The sequence below is a fragment of the Monodon monoceros genome, unplaced genomic scaffold (assembly GCF_005190385.1).
Source record: "Monodon monoceros isolate NGI ecotype Baffin Bay Population unplaced genomic scaffold, NGI_Narwhal_1 Super_Scaffold_16, whole genome shotgun sequence".
In the NCBI taxonomy this organism is placed as follows: domain Eukaryota; kingdom Metazoa; phylum Chordata; class Mammalia; order Artiodactyla; family Monodontidae; genus Monodon; species Monodon monoceros.
Window position 1 is genome coordinate 101,786,938 of NW_021703772.1, and position 18,125 is coordinate 101,805,062.

Here is an 18,125-nt window from a genome sequence, read left to right on the forward strand (position 1 = left end):
ATGGACAGTGGTATACATAAATTATTCATAAGTCAAATACGTATATTGGGGATTAGTGCTCAAAAAAATGTTTGTCCAGTAGGACTGCGTGATCAGTGAAGTTTAAGCGAGTGGTCTCCACGATATGACTTCTCCATGGTGTCATCGTAACTCCATGCAGAGGGCAGCCTAGATGTTTTGTCTTGGGTGCCCAAGAGAGCCACCTGTCACACAGATAGGAGGTTCACGTAGCAGGCGGCATAACCTCTATCCGAATTTCCAGGGCCAGGGGCGTATCTCATGCTCACAGGCAGTCCTGAAAATAATCACTCACCCAGATGTGGACTCTGGGAATGAAACAAGGGCCCTCTCTGCAATCAGGGACAGCCATGCTCACTTCAGCTAAACCCTCCCCCCCAGCAAGAGGAAGAAGGGAGAGCTATTATAGGAGAAGGTGGTCAGTGGTCCCTAAGGAGAAGGGTGGGGGGGGGTTGCTGGTGGAGACACACAGGTAAACATGGAGCATTTGGAGTTGGTGACCAAAGGGTCCCGCCATCAACACTGAACCCAAGACAGGAAGTTCCCAAGCCAAATGCCTCAGGAGCCTGGGGTGCTCTCTGGGGGCAGCCTGGGTCGAAGAAGCAGGTCTTTCATCTCATCTGACCCTTTGAAGGGTGCTGAGACTCCCTAATTCAGAGAAAGGAGTGGGAAGTGTGTCCCACCCGTTTGCCCTCCTCTCAAACACCTGGGAGCTCTCAGAGGTGAATGCACTCCAGCTGTGCAGTCAGGCAGAGGCACGGCCTGCAGGCCTGAGTTCAAGTCCACACTCAGTCTCTTATAAGCCTTGTGAACACAAGCAAGTCACTAGGCCTCTCTGAGCCCTAATTTCTCCACCTCCCAAATGGACAGAATAATACCTTCTCTACTTCTGGGAAGATGCAAGTATGATAATCCATCCCAACCTAAAAGCACAGGTAGAAAATGGACCCAAAAGTAATTAGGAACTTAAAATGATACTTCACAACTGATTGCTAATAATTCTCAACCCACCTAGAGACAAAAAGGATGTGTCTTGAGCAAATGGTTTCTTTCATTTCACATGCACCCCGAGACTGATGGCACACAGTGGTGGCAGAGGTCTCCCCACCCCTACCTGCCCCATCTCAGGGAGTCCTCCAGGAAGATCATGGGATTGTAGATCAGTGGGTCATGAGGGGCCTGCCTGGGACACAGAGAACGTGTCGACACAGAGAGAGTTGTTCCTCAGCTGGCGAGCTCCTGCCATGGGCCGCGCCTCCCACCACCCGCTGCCTCATCAATCTATCATCCTCTTAGTAGCTGACACCTCTGGCAGCTCCTCCCAGCAAGCTGGGCATTAGAATTGCAAGAAGCCCGGTTGCCCCGGGGAATACAGATGGAGGAATCTCAGATTCAAATTTGTCCAAGTATTGTGAACAGCCGGACCCAGGCAAGGCGTCTCTACTGCCCTTCCACCAAAGGGGAGTGATGGGGGTTTTGTTAGAAGTACAAATTGCTTCTTAATGCAGAGGATAAAGCTGGGCTCCTTAGAAATTCCTTCCGCTCCCAGGAAAGCCACCGCTGCATGTCAATTTTAATTTTTGAAATTTAAACTGAGGGCTTTGTGTCTAAGCTCCATCTCATCGGAGGAAGGGGGGGAATAAGTCAGAAAGGATTAGGGGCCCGGTGGGGATTGCAGATCCATAGCAATTAGACTTCATTTGAGTCTCAGATATTTGGTTTTAATCGCATTTCTGGATGATACAATCGACAAGGCATCAGAAATTGATACATATGCAACGGTAGACAGGGTTGGCTCTGCCCTCCCCAGTTCCTGGGCTCAGCTGGGTTTGGGCTCCACAATCACTGGGGGTGGGGTGGGTGGGGAATTGGGACTCATTTGGGTCTGAAACTGGAGAGATGGTGGTTTGCACATGGATGTTGTTTCTCCCCTTGCTCTCTTTGAGCACTTTATCCCTGGATTCGAAGCAGATGCAATCATTGCTAATATTCAAGTGAATGACGATAAAAAAAATAAAGTAAGAGCAAATAAAATAAAAGCATAAAGAGAAAGAGCGACAGACACAGGACTCGAGGCGGGGAGTATAGCTGTCTTTTAAATGGGAATCACGGTTTTCAGCATCCTCCAGGAATTAAAGTGGAGCACAATGTAATTTGGGGGCGGACATGTAGCCATGAACATGTCACACACCACATTGACATGACTGTATGAATACGTATGTGTGTGCATGTGTGTAACATGGATTAGCCATGACAACCATAACATTATATCCACAAGGGGTGTGTGTGTGTGTATCCAGTTTTACATAGGTAGCACACTCTGGGGTTGCCTCTGTGTACACATTCACATTTCTCTTCAAACAACTGGTCAAAATGAGCTCCGTAAATACTAACAGGTTGCTAACTAGTTATTTTGTAGATAACGTACTGTTTATCGGAACTCAACCTAAACACAGAATAAAAAAGTGAAAAGAAAAAAATCAACACCATGTGGAGTGTGCGTGTGGAGTGGTGAAGGGAAGGAAAGAGGGGGACCAAACAAACACGGCCAGGTTCAGAGCAGGTGTCCCACAACACTGTGCGCACAGGAAGACCCGCAAAAGGGGGTGTCCCGCTGCAAGGGATAGAGTCTATCTCAGTTACCACACAGCTCTGGGTGAATTCCGCAAGCTGGAGAGTCCACAGAATTGCCTCAGTTTACCAGTTCCTTGGAGAGTTATGGACCCAGCTGGTGTAAGTTAATGGACATCAGCTGTGGTGTTGAGTGTACTACATGCCTGAGTGGGTGTGTTTCCTCAGGGGTTTCTGTACTTCCTTTTAGGAGATCTCAGACATCACCAGATGGCAAATACCTCATTCATGCCTCTCATTTTGCAGAAATGCCTCCTCTCCCCTTTCCTTCTGCAGAAACTCCTGGCCTTTGACCTCCTCCCACAAGGCTGGGAGCCTGAAGGTCCAAACCTCCCTCTCCTGTCACCCTCAAAATCTCCCTCCCAACCTCCTCTGGGCCCCTCCAATTCAAGGCAGCAGCCCAGCCCAGGGGAGAACCCCCGCAAAGGGTGAGATGCTGCCCTCCCATCTCCCCACATCTTTTCTCCCATCCCAGGTGACAAGGCAGTGGCTGGCAACCAGGGTATAGATGGAGCTATTCAGGGCCTAGCTTAGGTCTTCGTGTCAAGGAGAACATCTGGAGGCCTGGTCCTGGGGCCACGCTGATAGAGACATTGGAATCCATAGTCTAAAAACATAATTTAATGCATTGCAGTGGGTCTGAGGCAGGATGGAGTTTCCGTTTGCTGGGATTCTGCTGAGGGTGGGATTTGGGCTTATAGACAGGGACATTTGCACAAGTATTTCAGGTCACAGAGAAGGACGCCCCAGGGAGCTCATGCTCACTTTGGCCTCCCTCGGGTGGCCCGGGCTGGGAGGCCTCAGTCTCAGGGCACTCCTACGAGGAGGGGGACTGGAAGAGGGCAGGCGTCCCTCCGGGCCTGTCGAGTCCAATCAGGTTTGCAAAGTCCGCGCTGCCGCCTCACCGGGGTTCAGATTCACGCTCATTTCTCCGCTCTGGCGTCCCGCTCTCCCGCCCTAGGCTGGGGACAGAGACCATGAGCGCAGTCCAGAGCGTGGCGAGTCGCAGACACACTGAGGTCGGAAGCGGGGCAGGAAGGACAGCAGGGATGTGTCTTTTCCAGCGATGTCAGGAAGCGAGAGTGGTCCTCGCCAAGGAACAGAGGAACAGAGCGCTCCCACTGGCATAGGGCGGCCAGAAGCCACCCCACCTCGCGCTCCCGGTGCCTCTAATCCGGGTACAGAAGAAAGCCCGAGAACGTGCTGTACTTGTTGTTGTTGCCTCCATGAGCCTTCCCTCCGTCCAGCTTCACGTACACCTCGTCCCCTGAATCAAGGTGCAGCACCACGCTGTTACTGGCGTAGTCGTAGTTCTGGTCGGCGTCCTGTGCGATGGCGCTGGCCCGGACCTGGGGGCGAGCGACCACAGCGGGTGGGCCCGGGCACCTGTGCTTGGGCCCTTGCCTTGTCCCCCACGTGGCGCGCCCCCTGGCTGGCCTTCCGCCTGCAGCTCCAGGGTCCACTCTCCCACCCAGGGTCCACGCTCTCTCTCCAACTTAGCCAACTCCTTCCCGGTCCCCTATGCTCCGCAGTTTCCAAGTCCGGGAAGGAGGGAGAGAGAGGGCTTCGTGGACGTTGACCCAGCGGGGACGGGCGGAAAGCAGGGGCCGGGGCCGAGAAGAAAGGAGACGGGGAGGGCACAGGGGAGAATGGGGCGCACAGAGAGCTAAAGAAGAGTGAGGTTTCCGAGAAGCCCACGGGGCTTCAGGCGGGTATGCAAATAGCGGGGAGAGTGCAATTTGGGTAGCGGGGTCTCGGAGCTCTGGGAACGCAACCTCGGGAGCTATGGGATAACTGCGACCACGGCGCCCCGGGAAACGGGATGCTATCGTGCGCTCCCTGCCGGGGCGAGCTCGGGCGCTGGCAAGTGGGGAGAAAGGAGGCTGGGTTCCCAGACGGTTCGGGGCTCAGGGTGGGAACGAGGTTCCGCGGGGATCTGCGGGGGTGGAGGTGGGAGTAGGGGTGTCACTGACCTGCCCGTTCTTGCAGAGGTCCGCCCACATGCTAGTGCCGTCGCCGCCGCGCATGAGGATGTGGTAGGTGAAGAAGTAGATGCCCCGCACCTGGCAGCTGAACTTGCCAGTAGTGGGGTCGTAGTGATTGCCGAGATTGGTGACCACGTCGTCGAATTTGAGCACCTCGTAGCCCTCATGGGGACTCTTCAGACCCACATAGAAGGCGATCTTGGGACCGCTGAAGGCGGCGTTCAGCGCGCCGGTCACTTCGCCCTCAGAGTCTCCGCCGCCCCCGGTTCCGCCACCCACCACCCCGACACCGCCTGCCGCGCCCGCCGTCAGCTGCAGCCCAGGCAGCCCGGGCTGCCCCGAGTCGCCCTTCTCCCCCGGGGGACCCCTGGGTCCAGGTGGGCCCGGCTCTCCCGGGGGTCCCCGCGGCCCCGGCTTGCCGGGTCGCCCCGGGTCGCCCTTGGGTCCCTGGATGAAAGGGGGCGGAGGGTTGACGCTCAGGTCCTGCATGACTTCCAGGGCGGTAGTGCTGGGTCCGGGCGGTGGAGCCTTGGCGCCCGCGGGGCCCCCGCCGGGTGCCGCGCTGTACGGGTCGCAGATCATGCGGCAGGTGCCCATCATCTCGTAGTGCGCCGCCCCGGGGGGCGCCGCCTGCAGCATCAACGGCACGGCGATAAGCAGCCCCAGAGCCATGGCCAGGAGCACGCCGACGGCCGCCAGGCAGGCGCGCCGCCGCCGCTGCCACAGCCGGGAGGCGACCGCCACCAGCTCCTCCTTGCCGCCCGGGGAGGGAATGGTCGGGCGGCTCAGGCGGCCCCGCTCCCCGCGCTCGGGGGCGGACTCCGTGGGTCCCGGCCGCGCCCCCGACGTGGCGACCCCCTGCTCCGGGCGCCCAACTACTTCAGCAAGAGGCGCCCTGGCCCAGGCGCGGGTGGCTGCTCAGGAGAACCGCGGAGCCCGGAGAGCATGGCCGGGGGCTCCCAGGACGAGCCCGGCGCCCCACGGGTCCCGGCCGCTGCGGCCGGGGAGAGCCGGGTGCGAAGGCGGCGTCCCGCGAGGGCTCGGCCGCGCTGCCTCCTGCCCGGCTCGCCTGGCCTAGGCGGGGATCCGTGCGCAGGGAGGGCGCCGGGGCTCCGCGGCGCGCTCTGCTCTGCTCTGCTCTCCAGCTGCTCGCTGGCTCTCGCGCGGAGGGGGGACCCAGCTACCCTGACGTAAGGAGTCCGGGGCTGAGCTGCGGAGGCGGCGAGGAAGCAGCGCGCGCTGCCATCACTTGGGAGACGGCGCCCTCGTGTCATCAGCCTTCGGTCCTCCTCCTCTCCGGCGGCTCCCTTGGCAGAGACGGCGAGGGTGCGGTTCCTCCTGGCGGCGCCTGGGAGCCACAAGTGGGCGCAGCGGGCGCAGCCTGGGCCCAGCTCCTCGGGCACACCCACTGGCGGCCACACTCACGCGCCTTCACCCACAGCACACTCACCAGAGCCCACAGGCACCTCTACGTGGCCACGAAGGCCCCCGGAATCCCGACGCCAGCAAGGTCCTTCGGGGGTCACCTAATCCACCCCCTGCCTGCAAGCAGGAGTAGACTTAAACCCCCTCAGTCCCATAAGCCCCAGGAGAGAACTTTCTGAAAACCCTTCTGAGTTACCTCTTCAGAATGGAATAAATCTCGCTTCTGGAAGGTCTTTCACACACCTAGCCTGAGGACTCCAAGCTATCAAATAGGCTTCAGAAGAGCAGCCCACCAACTCTTTGAATGACTCTTTGAAAAGCCCAAAGCCCCGAAAACAAGAGCCTACTAGCCTTAGCCCCTTTCTTCTACCCAAGGAAGGTCTGGCCCTTGCAAAGTTCATTTAAATCCAGATCTCTGACACCCAGCACTTGGCGGTAACCTTGGTGCACTCAGCTCCCACTCCCAGCCAGCCACTACCAGCAGATCCACAGACAGATGCCTTTGGACATCCCCAGCTCCCTCCTGCTGAGGTGGGTTTAGTTATTTAAAAAAGAGTCCAAAGCCATTCTGAGCCAAAGTTGTGGCACCTGATTTAGAGAAGAATTATCCATCTCTAATGCAGCTTGTGAAAATAAAGCAAGGATGGGAGGTGCTTCTGTGTATTGGTAAGACCTCAGACACCAAAAGCGCTGTCTTCCCTAAATGTAAGGCCAGACACTATAAAACTCTTAGAGGAAAACATAGGCAGAACACTCTATGACATACATCACAGCAAGATCCTTTTTGACCCACCTCCTACAGAAATGGAAGTAAAAAAATTAAAATAAACAGATGGGATCTCATGAAACTGAAAAGCTTTCGCACAGCAAAGGAAACCATAAACAAGATGAAAAGACAACCCTCAGGATGGGAGAAAATATTTGCAAATGAATAAACTGACAAAGGATTAATCTCCAAAATTTACAAGCAGCTCAATATCAAAAAAACAAACAACCCAATCCAAAAATGGGCAGAAGACCTAAATAGACATTTCTCCAAAGACATACAGATTGCCCACAAACACATGAAAGGATGCTCAACATCATTAATCATTAGAGAAATGCAAATCAAAACTACAATGAGATATCATCTCACACCAGTCAGAATGGCCATCATCAAATTTCTACAAACAATAAATGCTGGAGAGGGTGTAGAGAAAAGAGAACCCTCTTGCACTGTTGGTGGGAATGTAAATCGATACAGCCACTATGGAGAACAGTATGGAGGTTCCTTAAAAAACTACAAATAGAACTACCATACGACCCAGCAATCCCACTACTGGGCATATACCCTGAGAAAACTATAATTCAAAAAGAGTCATGTACCACAATGTTCATTGCAGCTCTATTTACAATAGCCAGGACACTGAAGCAACCTAAGTGTCCACTGACAGATGAATGGATAAAGAAGATGAGGCACATATATACAACGGAATATTACTCAGCCGTAAAAAGAAACGAAATTGAGTCATTTGTAGTGAGGTGGATGGACCTAGAGTCTGTCATACAGAGTGAATTAAGTCAGACGGAGAAAAACAAATACCGTATGCTAACACATATATATGGAATCTAGAAAAAAAAAAAAGGTTCTGAAGAACCTAGGGGCAGGACAGGAATAAAGACACAGACCTACTAGAGAATGCACTTGAGGACATGGGGAGGGGGAAGGGTAAGCTGGGACGAAGTGAGAGAGTGGCATGGACATATATACACTACCAAATGTAAAATAGATAGCTAGTGGGAAGCAGCCGCATAGCACAGGGAGATCAGCTTGGTGCTTTGTGACCACCTAGAGGGGTGGGATAGGGAGGGAGGGAGGGAGACACAAGAGGGAGGGGATATGGGGATATATGTATATGTATAGCTGATTCACTTTGTTATACAGCATAAACTAACACACCATCGTAAAGCAATTATACTCAAATAAAGATGTTAAAAAAATTAAATTGCCATATGATCCAGCAAAAAAGAAAAAAAAAAAAAAAAGCCCTGTCTTCTGGTTCTCCTCTCACCCTGTCTGTGACTCTGGGTGGGTCGTTCCCTTCTCCAAGACTCCGTTTTCCTAAAAGGCAAGCTCTTCTCCCAGCTCTCCCTGACGGGGGAACGCACCAGACCGGGCCTGGGAGGAGAGTCAGTGGCTGACGTCAGTGTTTGGCAGAGCATCAGTGTCTCTGGAACAACTGTGCTCCTTCCTGAGGCTATTGCTTTGAGGAGAACATTTCATTTATCAGGTATTGTGTTCTCATGGGTTACTTAAAAATTCATCCTGTTTCCCCTCCCCACTACACATTGGTCCAGCCTCTTCCTTTGTTGGTGTCTCTCCCAGGGCATAGCAGAATATCTGGCACCTGGTAGGCCCTCAGTACAGATTCCTGGAAAAGCTGACTAAACCTAGCTTGAAGCAAACTTGACCCAGCAGATAAGGGGGAGAAGGGACTCATTTATTGGGCACCTACTATGATGCATCAGGTACTTTGTAGTTGCTGCTTCACATACTCCTCCCAACAGTCCTACGGATTAGCAATCATTCTCCCATTGTTCAGATGAGAAGACAAAGGCTTTGAAAGTGTGAGGTGCTTGACCAGCGTCCTCCACCGTATAACAGAGCTGGACTCCTCCTGCCACCCAGACCAGGGGCTCTGAGAACCTGGCAGTGAACATAGCACTGGCCACTAGCTTCTTCACTTGTTTGCTGGGTCCTGGGAGCCTTCGCTTCCTTTCCCTAGTGCTGCCTCTAGAACTAGGAGCCACAGTGATTCCAGGAGCCACACTGCCTGGTTCCAGTCCTGGCTCTGCAGCTTCACATCTGTGTGACCTTAGACAAATTGCTCACCTCCCTGGGCCTCAGTCTCCATGTGTGTAGAATGGGAATGACAAATGTCACTTCCAAGTTACTGAGAGATTAAATGAGTTAATTAATACATAGGCCTTAGAACAATAGCTGGCTCAGTATAGGTTCACTGTTATTATTAAGTACTGGTATTTTGGACCTCCACCATCATGCCTAAGACCACCATTAAAGTGAGACATGTGGGCAGTAAGCACATGTGGGGTGGGGAAAGTGGATTTATTTAAAAAACAGAGAGACCGAAAGATCATCCACACATCCTATCCTTCTCAGAAGCATTTTGAGAAGGGGGACCGCACCACCCATCCCACATTCCTCTCAGACTGCCCTGCTCTGGCTTCCTGCCCTCTAACAAGACTGCCCAGTGTTTTCAGTCACCAGCTCCACCTGGACAAATATTTTCCAGGCATGCATTCACTTTGAATGACTCAACCCTGCGGACCACCATCCCCCAATTTCAATGCTTTTGCCCCTGCAGGATCTGGGCAGGGGAAAAGTAAGGAGGGGCAAAGTTTGCTACTCAGGCTTTTACTTTCACAGACCTCAGGCAAAGCAACCTTTCCAGGGGATCAGCATTCCTGGGAGGAACTATGGACTTGCAGGGAGGAGGGCTCCTTCCCAAGGCCAGCCCTGTCTCCCAAGGGCAGGGACAGCAGCAGCTTGAGCAGGTAGAGAGCTAGCAGCTTCCTCTCCGCCAGTCACATGAGTCATGACGAAGCCCTTCCCCTGCCCTCCCTCCCTCCCTTCCACGTGGCAGAGCCAGACAGAGTAGCTGGACACACCTCCTCATCTGCCTGGCTTCTGCTCTCCCGGGTGATGCACGTCATCATCGGTGACTGTCTTCTCATTAATATTAATTATGACCTTTATTAGCATATTGCCTTCCATTTAGACTGTAGTCTTACATTTCAAGGTCCAGCAATGACTCAAATCTGTCCCCAAATTGCCTTTAGTGATCCAGTCTGCGTTCCTTCCACCAACATCCATTGACAGTTTACTATGAGCCAGCCAGTCACCTCCACCTTCTCACGTCACAAAGCCCTTGTGGTCTGTGACATAGAGTTTGACACTTGGTCACGCACTGTCTTATCTGCTACTTTAATGACTCCCACCGGCAATGAGTCCCACTCTTCATTCATCTGCACTCCAGTGTCATCAACCTGGGATGCCTGTCCCCCCTCATCCCTCTGGACTCATCCCTGGACTCAAGTCCCAGCTAAGCCCCTTGTCTGAAATCTCCCCTAACCTCTCCCCAAGCAGAATTGACAATTCTTGCCCATGTACCCTTAAATTACCTTGAATGTATATACTCCTGCCATCATGAATCATGCAATCAAACATGTGTTTACTTGTTAGCCTCCCCAACCAGGGTGTGAGCTCCAGTAGGGCAGAAATCACACCATTTATTAATTCATGCATTGTGTCATTCATTAGTCTCACAAGTATTTATTGACCCCTATTGTATGCCAGGCAAGGTGCTGTGTGCTAAGCGTGCAGTGGAGAACAATACAGGTGTGGTCCCTTCCATTCTTGCTGGCCTGCAAGACTTCCTTAACCCCGTCTACCTCTTTCTACTTGTGTCATTTGAGTTTGCATCAAAAGAGCTGCTATCTGGCATGGCTGTGTGTTGGCATGCTTTCTTTGAATTAGACTTGTGAGCCTACTGGACTGTAAGCTCTTTAGAAACATCATCTTGAATACATTGGCCAATCTTTTGTCTCCATCCCCAATGGGAAGGGCATTATGATATGAATTCAGAGAGGTAGGCTGGGGCCACATCACCCAAGATCTTAAGGTCAAAGATGGGAGACACTTGAGCATGTTTATTTGCTAATGAAAAGGGTACAGTATGAAGGGGGAAACCAACAATCAAGAGAAAGCTGGGATAATCCAATGCCCGAAGTTCTTAGTAACTGACTCATTAGAGGAGTTCAATAAAAATTTTATATCTTTAACAATAATAATAATAGGTGATATTGATTGAACACTATGGCCAGGCTCTCTGTCAAGAATTTTAGCTATATTAATTCTTGCAGTGTTCTGTGAGATACGTGCCCCTGTTTTACAGCTGAGGAAATGGGGGGAGGGTGAATCTATATATTGACAAGTATCCTTAGGGTATGTAATTTTCCCAACAATTGCTCCAGGTCATGTTGGAATCCAAGACATGTATCTCCAGATCTGGAGCACCAACCATAGGTCACTCTGGCTAAAGAATTTATGTGTGTTACTTTTACCTCCCAACTAAACTGTAAGCCTCTCAAGGGCAGGAACTATCATGAGGACACAGTAAGTATTCAGTAAACATTCATAACTTTTGATTATTTTATATTGCTTGAAAATGTCACTTATGTTAGTTCATGTCATGATTTGCAAAAGGAGTAAAAATTTTTAAAAGATACTTTTTATGATGGAAGAGTAAGAAAGGAGGGCAAAGAAGGAGAACCAACTTTGTCAGCCACACAAGTTCCCGTTAGCCTCTGCAGAAACCAGAGTGGTTTTTCTCCCTTCCTCCCTCCCTCCCTTCCTTCCTTCCTTCCTTCCTCTCTCCTTACCTCCCTCCCTCTCTCCCTTTCTTCCTTTCTTCTTTCCTTATTCATTCATTTATTTGCTCATTCATTCTCTCAGTAAGAATTTTATTGAGCACCTACTATATGCAGAATGCTACGCTGTGCTGGAGTGGGGTGGAGTAGGTGGAAGCATGAAAGGGAGGATTCAAGATGAGGTCCTTGCTAAAGAGCTTACAGACTAGTTGGAGGGACTAACAAATAGAAAGCTCCCAAGCAACCATGTAAGACATCATTTAGGTGGTGTAGACAAGGGTATAGACAGGAAAAGGCTTCTAAAATCAAGGCACTGTGGCCACGACCCTTGAGGAAGTCTGCCGCAAGAAGAAGAGGCAGAGGATAACCTTAAAGGACAGGTGAGATTTGAACTGATCAGCAATCTGGGTGGATAATGGAGGTCGAGCCTTCTAAGGGGTGTTTGGGGAACAGTGAAGAGGCTGGTCTATACAGAGCAGAGGGGACTGTGCAGGGCTGATGTAGACAGTAAGCTGCACATGCTACCCTTCCCAGCAAGCCCCCACTCCCCACAAACATTGATTACTCTGCCCTCTAGCTCCATTTTCTTTATGGACTTTCTGGGGATATGACTGTAGGCATTGCCCTGTGCCTCTCTTTATATATCTAGTCCCCAGCCCCTCACAAGTCTTTCACTGTGTTTATTGAGTGATGCCTTTGAAAGAAAGATAAGGGAAATAACATTTTCTACTCTCTGCTGGGCCCTGGCCTAGGTGTTCTTTCAGGTATGGGTACCACAGCCTCTCCCAGTCCTTTCAGGCAGGAACACATGCCCACAGTCGCAGGCCAGAGGGTGCATGACCCTGAGCACACAGGCTCCCGCTGTTCTGAGAGGCTGGGCCACTGTGACCTGAGGGCTCTGTCTGCATTTCTAGCTCCTGAGATGCTGAACGGGGAGGAGGAGAAGCATTCCAGCCTCAGCCTCTGAAGATATTCCGACAACCCTACCCAGGGGCCAATGAGGAAGTGCCCGCCAGGCCCATTAGCCTAGAAGCAGCAGCAACACATTTGAGTCAAGAGGGTCAGCCAGCCCCTGAAAGTCCTCGCCTGGATCTCTCAGAGACTGCGGCTGGAGCCCAGATTATCCCTGCTTTGAGGAGCTGTCCTTGGCTGTGTCTTCACAGAGCTGTGGGTCTGTAGCTATCCCTCGCCTGCCTTCTCCAGGGCCCAAGTCCCCTGCAACACGCCCAGCTGCCAAAGACAGCTCTCTCCAAAACCCCAGGGGAAGTGATTTCAGCTGGGACTCCCCCCACTAAGCAACACTGTACCAGCCATTCAAGCCACACTGCCCACCCTTCTTCTCTCAGTCCTCTAGCAGGCACTCCAATTATTCATCCATGCAGGAAGTATTTGTTGAGCGCTTACTATGTGCAAGATATGGGGGATACAGCGGAAAGCAGAAACATCCCGCCCTTGCTGACTGAGTACACTTATACAGATCACTCTCCCAACCTCCTCTCTTGCCGTCCTGATAACATCCACTAATATGGACCTTACCTCACTCAAGCCGTCTATGCCTAGGGCTGGGGTAACACATGTGACAAGTGACAATCTCGGATGGCCTTTGCAGTATCCTGCTTCTCTGAGTGACTTTTCCCCTCTGGGAGCCTGTATGTTCTTCAGGCAAAGACCCCGCCATTTAGTCTCCCCATCCCCACACGGCTGGCCCTGGGACTGGCCACTCAACATGCATTTGTGGGACGGAGCAGAATGAGACAGGAAATCCAACGTTGTGTGTGTTTTTCTCTGGGCAGCACAGCAAGCCACCAACAGCCCCAGAGGCCACCAGAGAAGTGTGCTGTCTTGTCTGTGGGGTTTTTTTGCAAGCTTGTGTGTACCTCGTGCTGTTAATAAAGCAAGTTTCCATGTCCTGAAAACATGCCTATGGATTGCCGACGGAAGCGGGCTTTTGAATCAGGAGTTCATCTGAGACTATAAGGGTTTCCCCTAGAGGGAGACTCAGCTCTTTATTTATGCAGATGTAGAGCCTGGCCATGGAGCAGGGCCCTCCTCCCTCTGCACCAACATCAGCGGGGCAGCTACCCCAAGCTCAGCACTGAAGATACTTCCTGGCCCTGAAAACACAGACAAGGCAGGGCATCAAACAATACACTGCTACAGTGTTCCTGGGACCTCAGCCATCTCTGTGAACTCCTGGAGGATGTGGGTGTATCTTCCAGTACCACCTTCCAGTGACTTCCCTTATCACCATCTTCTGAGTCCCTGGCAAGAATTTCTTTTCTCTAGGACCCTGTGTTTGTTCATTGATTTGACGTGAGGGTGGGAGCGAGGTGTGTGGATGACAGCAAGTCCAGCTAAGACTCCATCTCACAGTGCAAAAAGTACCCTGTGATCCTATTAAAATTCAGTCCCTCCCGTGCCTATCTGCTTCTGGAGCAAGGGAAGTCCAGCCCTTCCCCAGGGTGCACGTGGCAGGCCTGCCGCTGTCCGTGGTGCTAATGGCTGGAGCTGCCAGACTTCCCTTGTCAGGAAGGGATCAGGTTTCAGAAATCCAAGAATTAACTCATGTTCCCAGACTTGGACGGGAAGCCATAGCTCTGTGTGGAAATATTAGAACCTCCACACTTGCCCTCTCTCTCCAAGCCTCACCTCTGCACAGGAGACTTCCCCTCTGGCTGGGAAAGAGGTTGGGTAGCTGAGAGGAACTGTTTTTTCCTCTCTGGTTCCCTACTTTCCTTCCTCTTGGCTATTCACTCTGTGTGACCACGCTGACACACACACACACACACACACACACACACACACACACACACACACCGTGAAACATGGCAGTAAATGAGGCAACCACTAACCCTCTCAACAGTCACTTTTCCTCTCAGCCAGGAGGGAGAGAAATCAAGCAGAAGATTAAAAATGCAGCTGTGACAGTACCAAAAGGGCTTCCTCCAGACCCTAACAGTTTTTTCTTTTCTTGCATTGTAAAGTATGTGGAAGAAACACACGGTCTTGGAAGATTCATTCAGGGAGAGCTGCAGCGCTGTGAGACGCTGGTCACCCGGCAGGCCTGATGGGGGACCGTCAGGAACCAGAAAAATCCACCAGCCCCCAGCCCCCTGCCAAAGGGTTCAGCCTCTATTGGAGTCACTCTTAGGGATAAGGCAACAATTCTCAAAGGGTTTTCCATGAACTCATTCTTGAAAGAAAACAAAAAAAATGTATTCCTGTATAAAATTGATTTGGAAAGCTCTGAGTGGAAAAATTTGCATGTGTATGTCTGCTTAGCTGATGCACTTTCTAGAACTTTCACTAGGCCAATATTCATTATTGCTATTTTCCCTTGACCAGATTTTATGTACTCACTGGAGCATAGATTCTAGAACATTCTTGCTTGAGTTCCAATCTTGGCTCTGCCATTGACTGTGTTACCTTGAGCAAGTTCCTTAATCTCTCTGGGTCACTGTCTCCTCGTCTGTGAAATGGAGATAATAACACTTACCTCAGTGTTGTTGTGAAAGTTAAATGAGTTAATACATGGAGAGCTCTTAGAAGAGTGCCTGGCATGTAGTGAGCCCTAGAAAACCATTGCCTACCATTATTATTACCAGGGGCACTGATATTTGTGAAACCCAATCTGGGAAATGCTAGGTAAAGGCATTGTCTATGGAAGGTTCCCACAGAAGTGGCACACAGCCTTTTGCACAAGCTGTTCCATTTGCTCCACCTGGAATGCCCTCACTTCTTCAAACTTACGATGAATTCCTTTTAGCCTTCAAAACCTAAATCAAGAGTCTCCTTCTAGGAGAAGCCTTCTGTGAATCTAGTAAGAAAGCTAGTCACTCTCTAAAATCTTAAAGCAACATTTTGGCTTGGAGTTGCCTTTGGTCAGAGAATTTGTCACAGTAAATTGCAATGATTACTTTTTGTGTCTTTCTCCCGCAATGAACTATGAGCTCTTCAAGGTCAAGAACTACATTCCATTTATCTTTAGGGCTCCATTGCATAGCACAATGCCTGGGACACACTTGGTGTTCATCATAGGCATAATTAATTCATTGTCAGTGCTTGTGTGTTGCCTGCAAAGGGTGACACATGAAGTCCTCTACCACTTACTAGCACAGTAACATGAAAAGCATGAATGGCTCATGCCTCGTCCACTTATCAACTGTGTGATCTTGAGCGAGTCACTTCTCTTCCCTAAACCTGTTCCTCATTTTTAAAAGTTAGCAATACTCATTACCCCTTGGGGTTTAAGGATTAGAGGTAAATGTCAACTCTGCCCACATGCACACACGTATCTCTAAGCTCTCAGCTCCATCCCACTCCAACCCAGGCCTTACATACCCTTCTTTATCCCCTTAACCCCCAAATCCTAGTCAGCCCCTGTGCTACACAAAAGAGCATTCTCTGAGAACTGAGCACAGCCACCTGCTTGAAGCCCTCTTAAAATGCAGATACCCTACGGGAGGGCAACCTCTTGAGTCTCTAACACTTTAGTCTGAATTTCTACGGTAGAGGCTTTCTAAACAATAGAAGATGCCTGTGCAGCCTGGGAGCTGGGTACCAGGAATCGGTAAAGGTTGATCAGGGGAAAGCAGCCTGTGAAGTGGAGAGAGAGTGAATCTTGGTGCCAGAGCTGGGTTCAGATCCCGGCCTCTTACTGCTGGGCAACACCCCTCTGAGCCTGGGCGTCCTCGCCCATCAAACTGGTGTCTCAGCAGCACTTCACAGGGTTCTGGAGAGAACAAATGAGATCGTGTATTCAAAGTCCCCGACACTTGATGAACACTAGAGCATTTTAGGTCCCTCTCTACTGCCTTCTCATAGTGAGAGAAGTGACTTGAAGAGGGAAAGGGGTAGAGTTGAGAATAAGGCTCAGCTGAAACCGGCTGTCATGATGGGAGGTTAGTTTCATCAGGGCTGGCCTGGTGGTCAAAGCGAGGAGGTAAACATGTGGGGGGAGGGCCTCTCCAGCCACTGTGCATCAGGCTCCCCTCTCTGGAGATGCGAGGGAGGTGGGTAGCCTACCTCTCGCCCTTACTCCCTTCCTGGCTCTCCACCCGGAAAGGCTCTGCCTGGGCTTCCTCCGCCACAGACTGGCAAAGCTACTCTACACGCCGGAGGATGAGTCAGCTGGCTGAGTGCGGCCCATGTTGACATGAACATGAGAAGGGTCTGCGGGAAGTACAGGTGGCCATGGCCTCTGTCTCCAAGAGGAATGGTGAGGGAGCTTCAGGGCTGGGCGTCCCCATGGCACCACGGATGTGTGGAGAATGGGAGTGGGCCTGGGCCTGCGGGCCACCAGTGCCAGTGCAAGGGCACGCCGGCCCTCAGAGGTTGTACGGGCTGAGCTTGGCACAGAAGCCATTCCCGCTGACTGCGTCCTCCCCTGGGACCCTGGTTCCTCTTGCCCATCTGACTCTTGGAGTGGAGAGAGGGAAGGCATGTCTGCTGTGTGCCTGCCGTGTAACAGGGCTTCACTCGTGTCCATGAACCTGTTCCACTACCATCTCTGCAGAGCCGGCACCCAGTGTGGTGGTGAAGTCTACCCTCCAATCACGGAGCACTCTGGGGAATCTGTGAACTTGCATGGGGAAAAAACACAGCTTAAGTATCACCCTAATTGAAATTTAGCATTTCCTTCCATTAGGAAAGCAAACAAGGAGCCACAAGTAGTGTTAGCCATACTTGTCACCAAGAAGCGTCACATGTATTCTCATGGCATAGCACAGCGATCACGGATATTATGATGCAGTCACATGACACGTAGACCCTCACTAGTCTAGTTAACGGAATGCATTCATAGGAAAGCACATGTATTACCACATCATAAATTTGTGCTGTAAATTATTTTGATAATTATTTTTAATGACTTCCTTTGTAACCTTGTGCATTTTATTTTATGCATACGAAAGAATATCTCCCAGGAGAAATCCACAGCCTCACTAGGCTGGAAAAGGGGTTGCTGGTACAAAAAGGTTAGGAACTTGTGCTCTAGAGTCAGGAGTTTCTGATCCTGGCCTGCAGCATCCTGTGTGACCTTGAGCACTTAACTCTTCTGTGCCTCAGTTGCCTCATCTATAAAATAAGGATAATAATAGTACTTATGACATATGATGCTTAGAGGGTTAAATGTGATCAAAGTCTTACCACGCTGACTTCTATACAGTGAGTGCCCTGATACCAAAATGGTTCTATCACCCTGATTCATCCTCTCCTCCCCTGGCACAGGGAGCTTACCCAGCCCACCTGTAACAGGTAGAATTCCACCAGAGAAACAGAACCAATAGGAGATATATATTAAGGGATTTGTTGCAAGGAATTGGCTTATCTAACTGTGAGGGCCAGATAGGCAAATCCGAAATCCACGGGGCAGGCCACCAGGAGGGGCAGGCTGGAACTCTCTGGCACGGGTTGAAGCTGCTCTCTATCCACAGGAGGAGTTTCTTCTTCTCAGAGAAGCCTTGGTTCTCTTCGTAAGGTATTTCACCTGATTGAGTTGGGCTCACCCTATTTAAAACCAACTGACTGTAGACATTAATCACATCTTAAAAATTTTTTTTTTTATTTTTAAAAATGCCTTCACATTCACAGCAACACCTAGATTAGTGTTTGATTGAATAACTGGGGACTACAGCC

General features: G+C 50.9%; 1 protein-coding gene across 2 annotated transcripts; it reads right to left on the bottom strand.

Moving 5' to 3' along the window:
• Positions 1-3,072: 3,072 nt before the first annotated feature.
• On the bottom strand, positions 3,073-5,306 carry C1QL2 (complement C1q like 2). 2 transcript variants are annotated; one of them, XM_029225939.1, is made up of 3 exons: positions 4,910-5,306; positions 4,623-4,870; positions 3,819-3,998 (listed from the first exon to the last, which is right to left on the bottom strand). In XM_029225939.1, the coding sequence occupies exons 1-3, from the start codon at positions 5,304-5,306 to the stop codon at positions 3,819-3,821; spliced, it is 825 nt and encodes a 274-aa protein (XP_029081772.1). The 2 variants fall into 2 exon arrangements, with proteins under 2 accessions (XP_029081771.1, XP_029081772.1); XM_029225938.1 differs by having other exon boundaries at positions 3,073-3,998; positions 4,623-5,306.
• Positions 5,307-18,125: the final 12,819 nt, after the last annotated feature.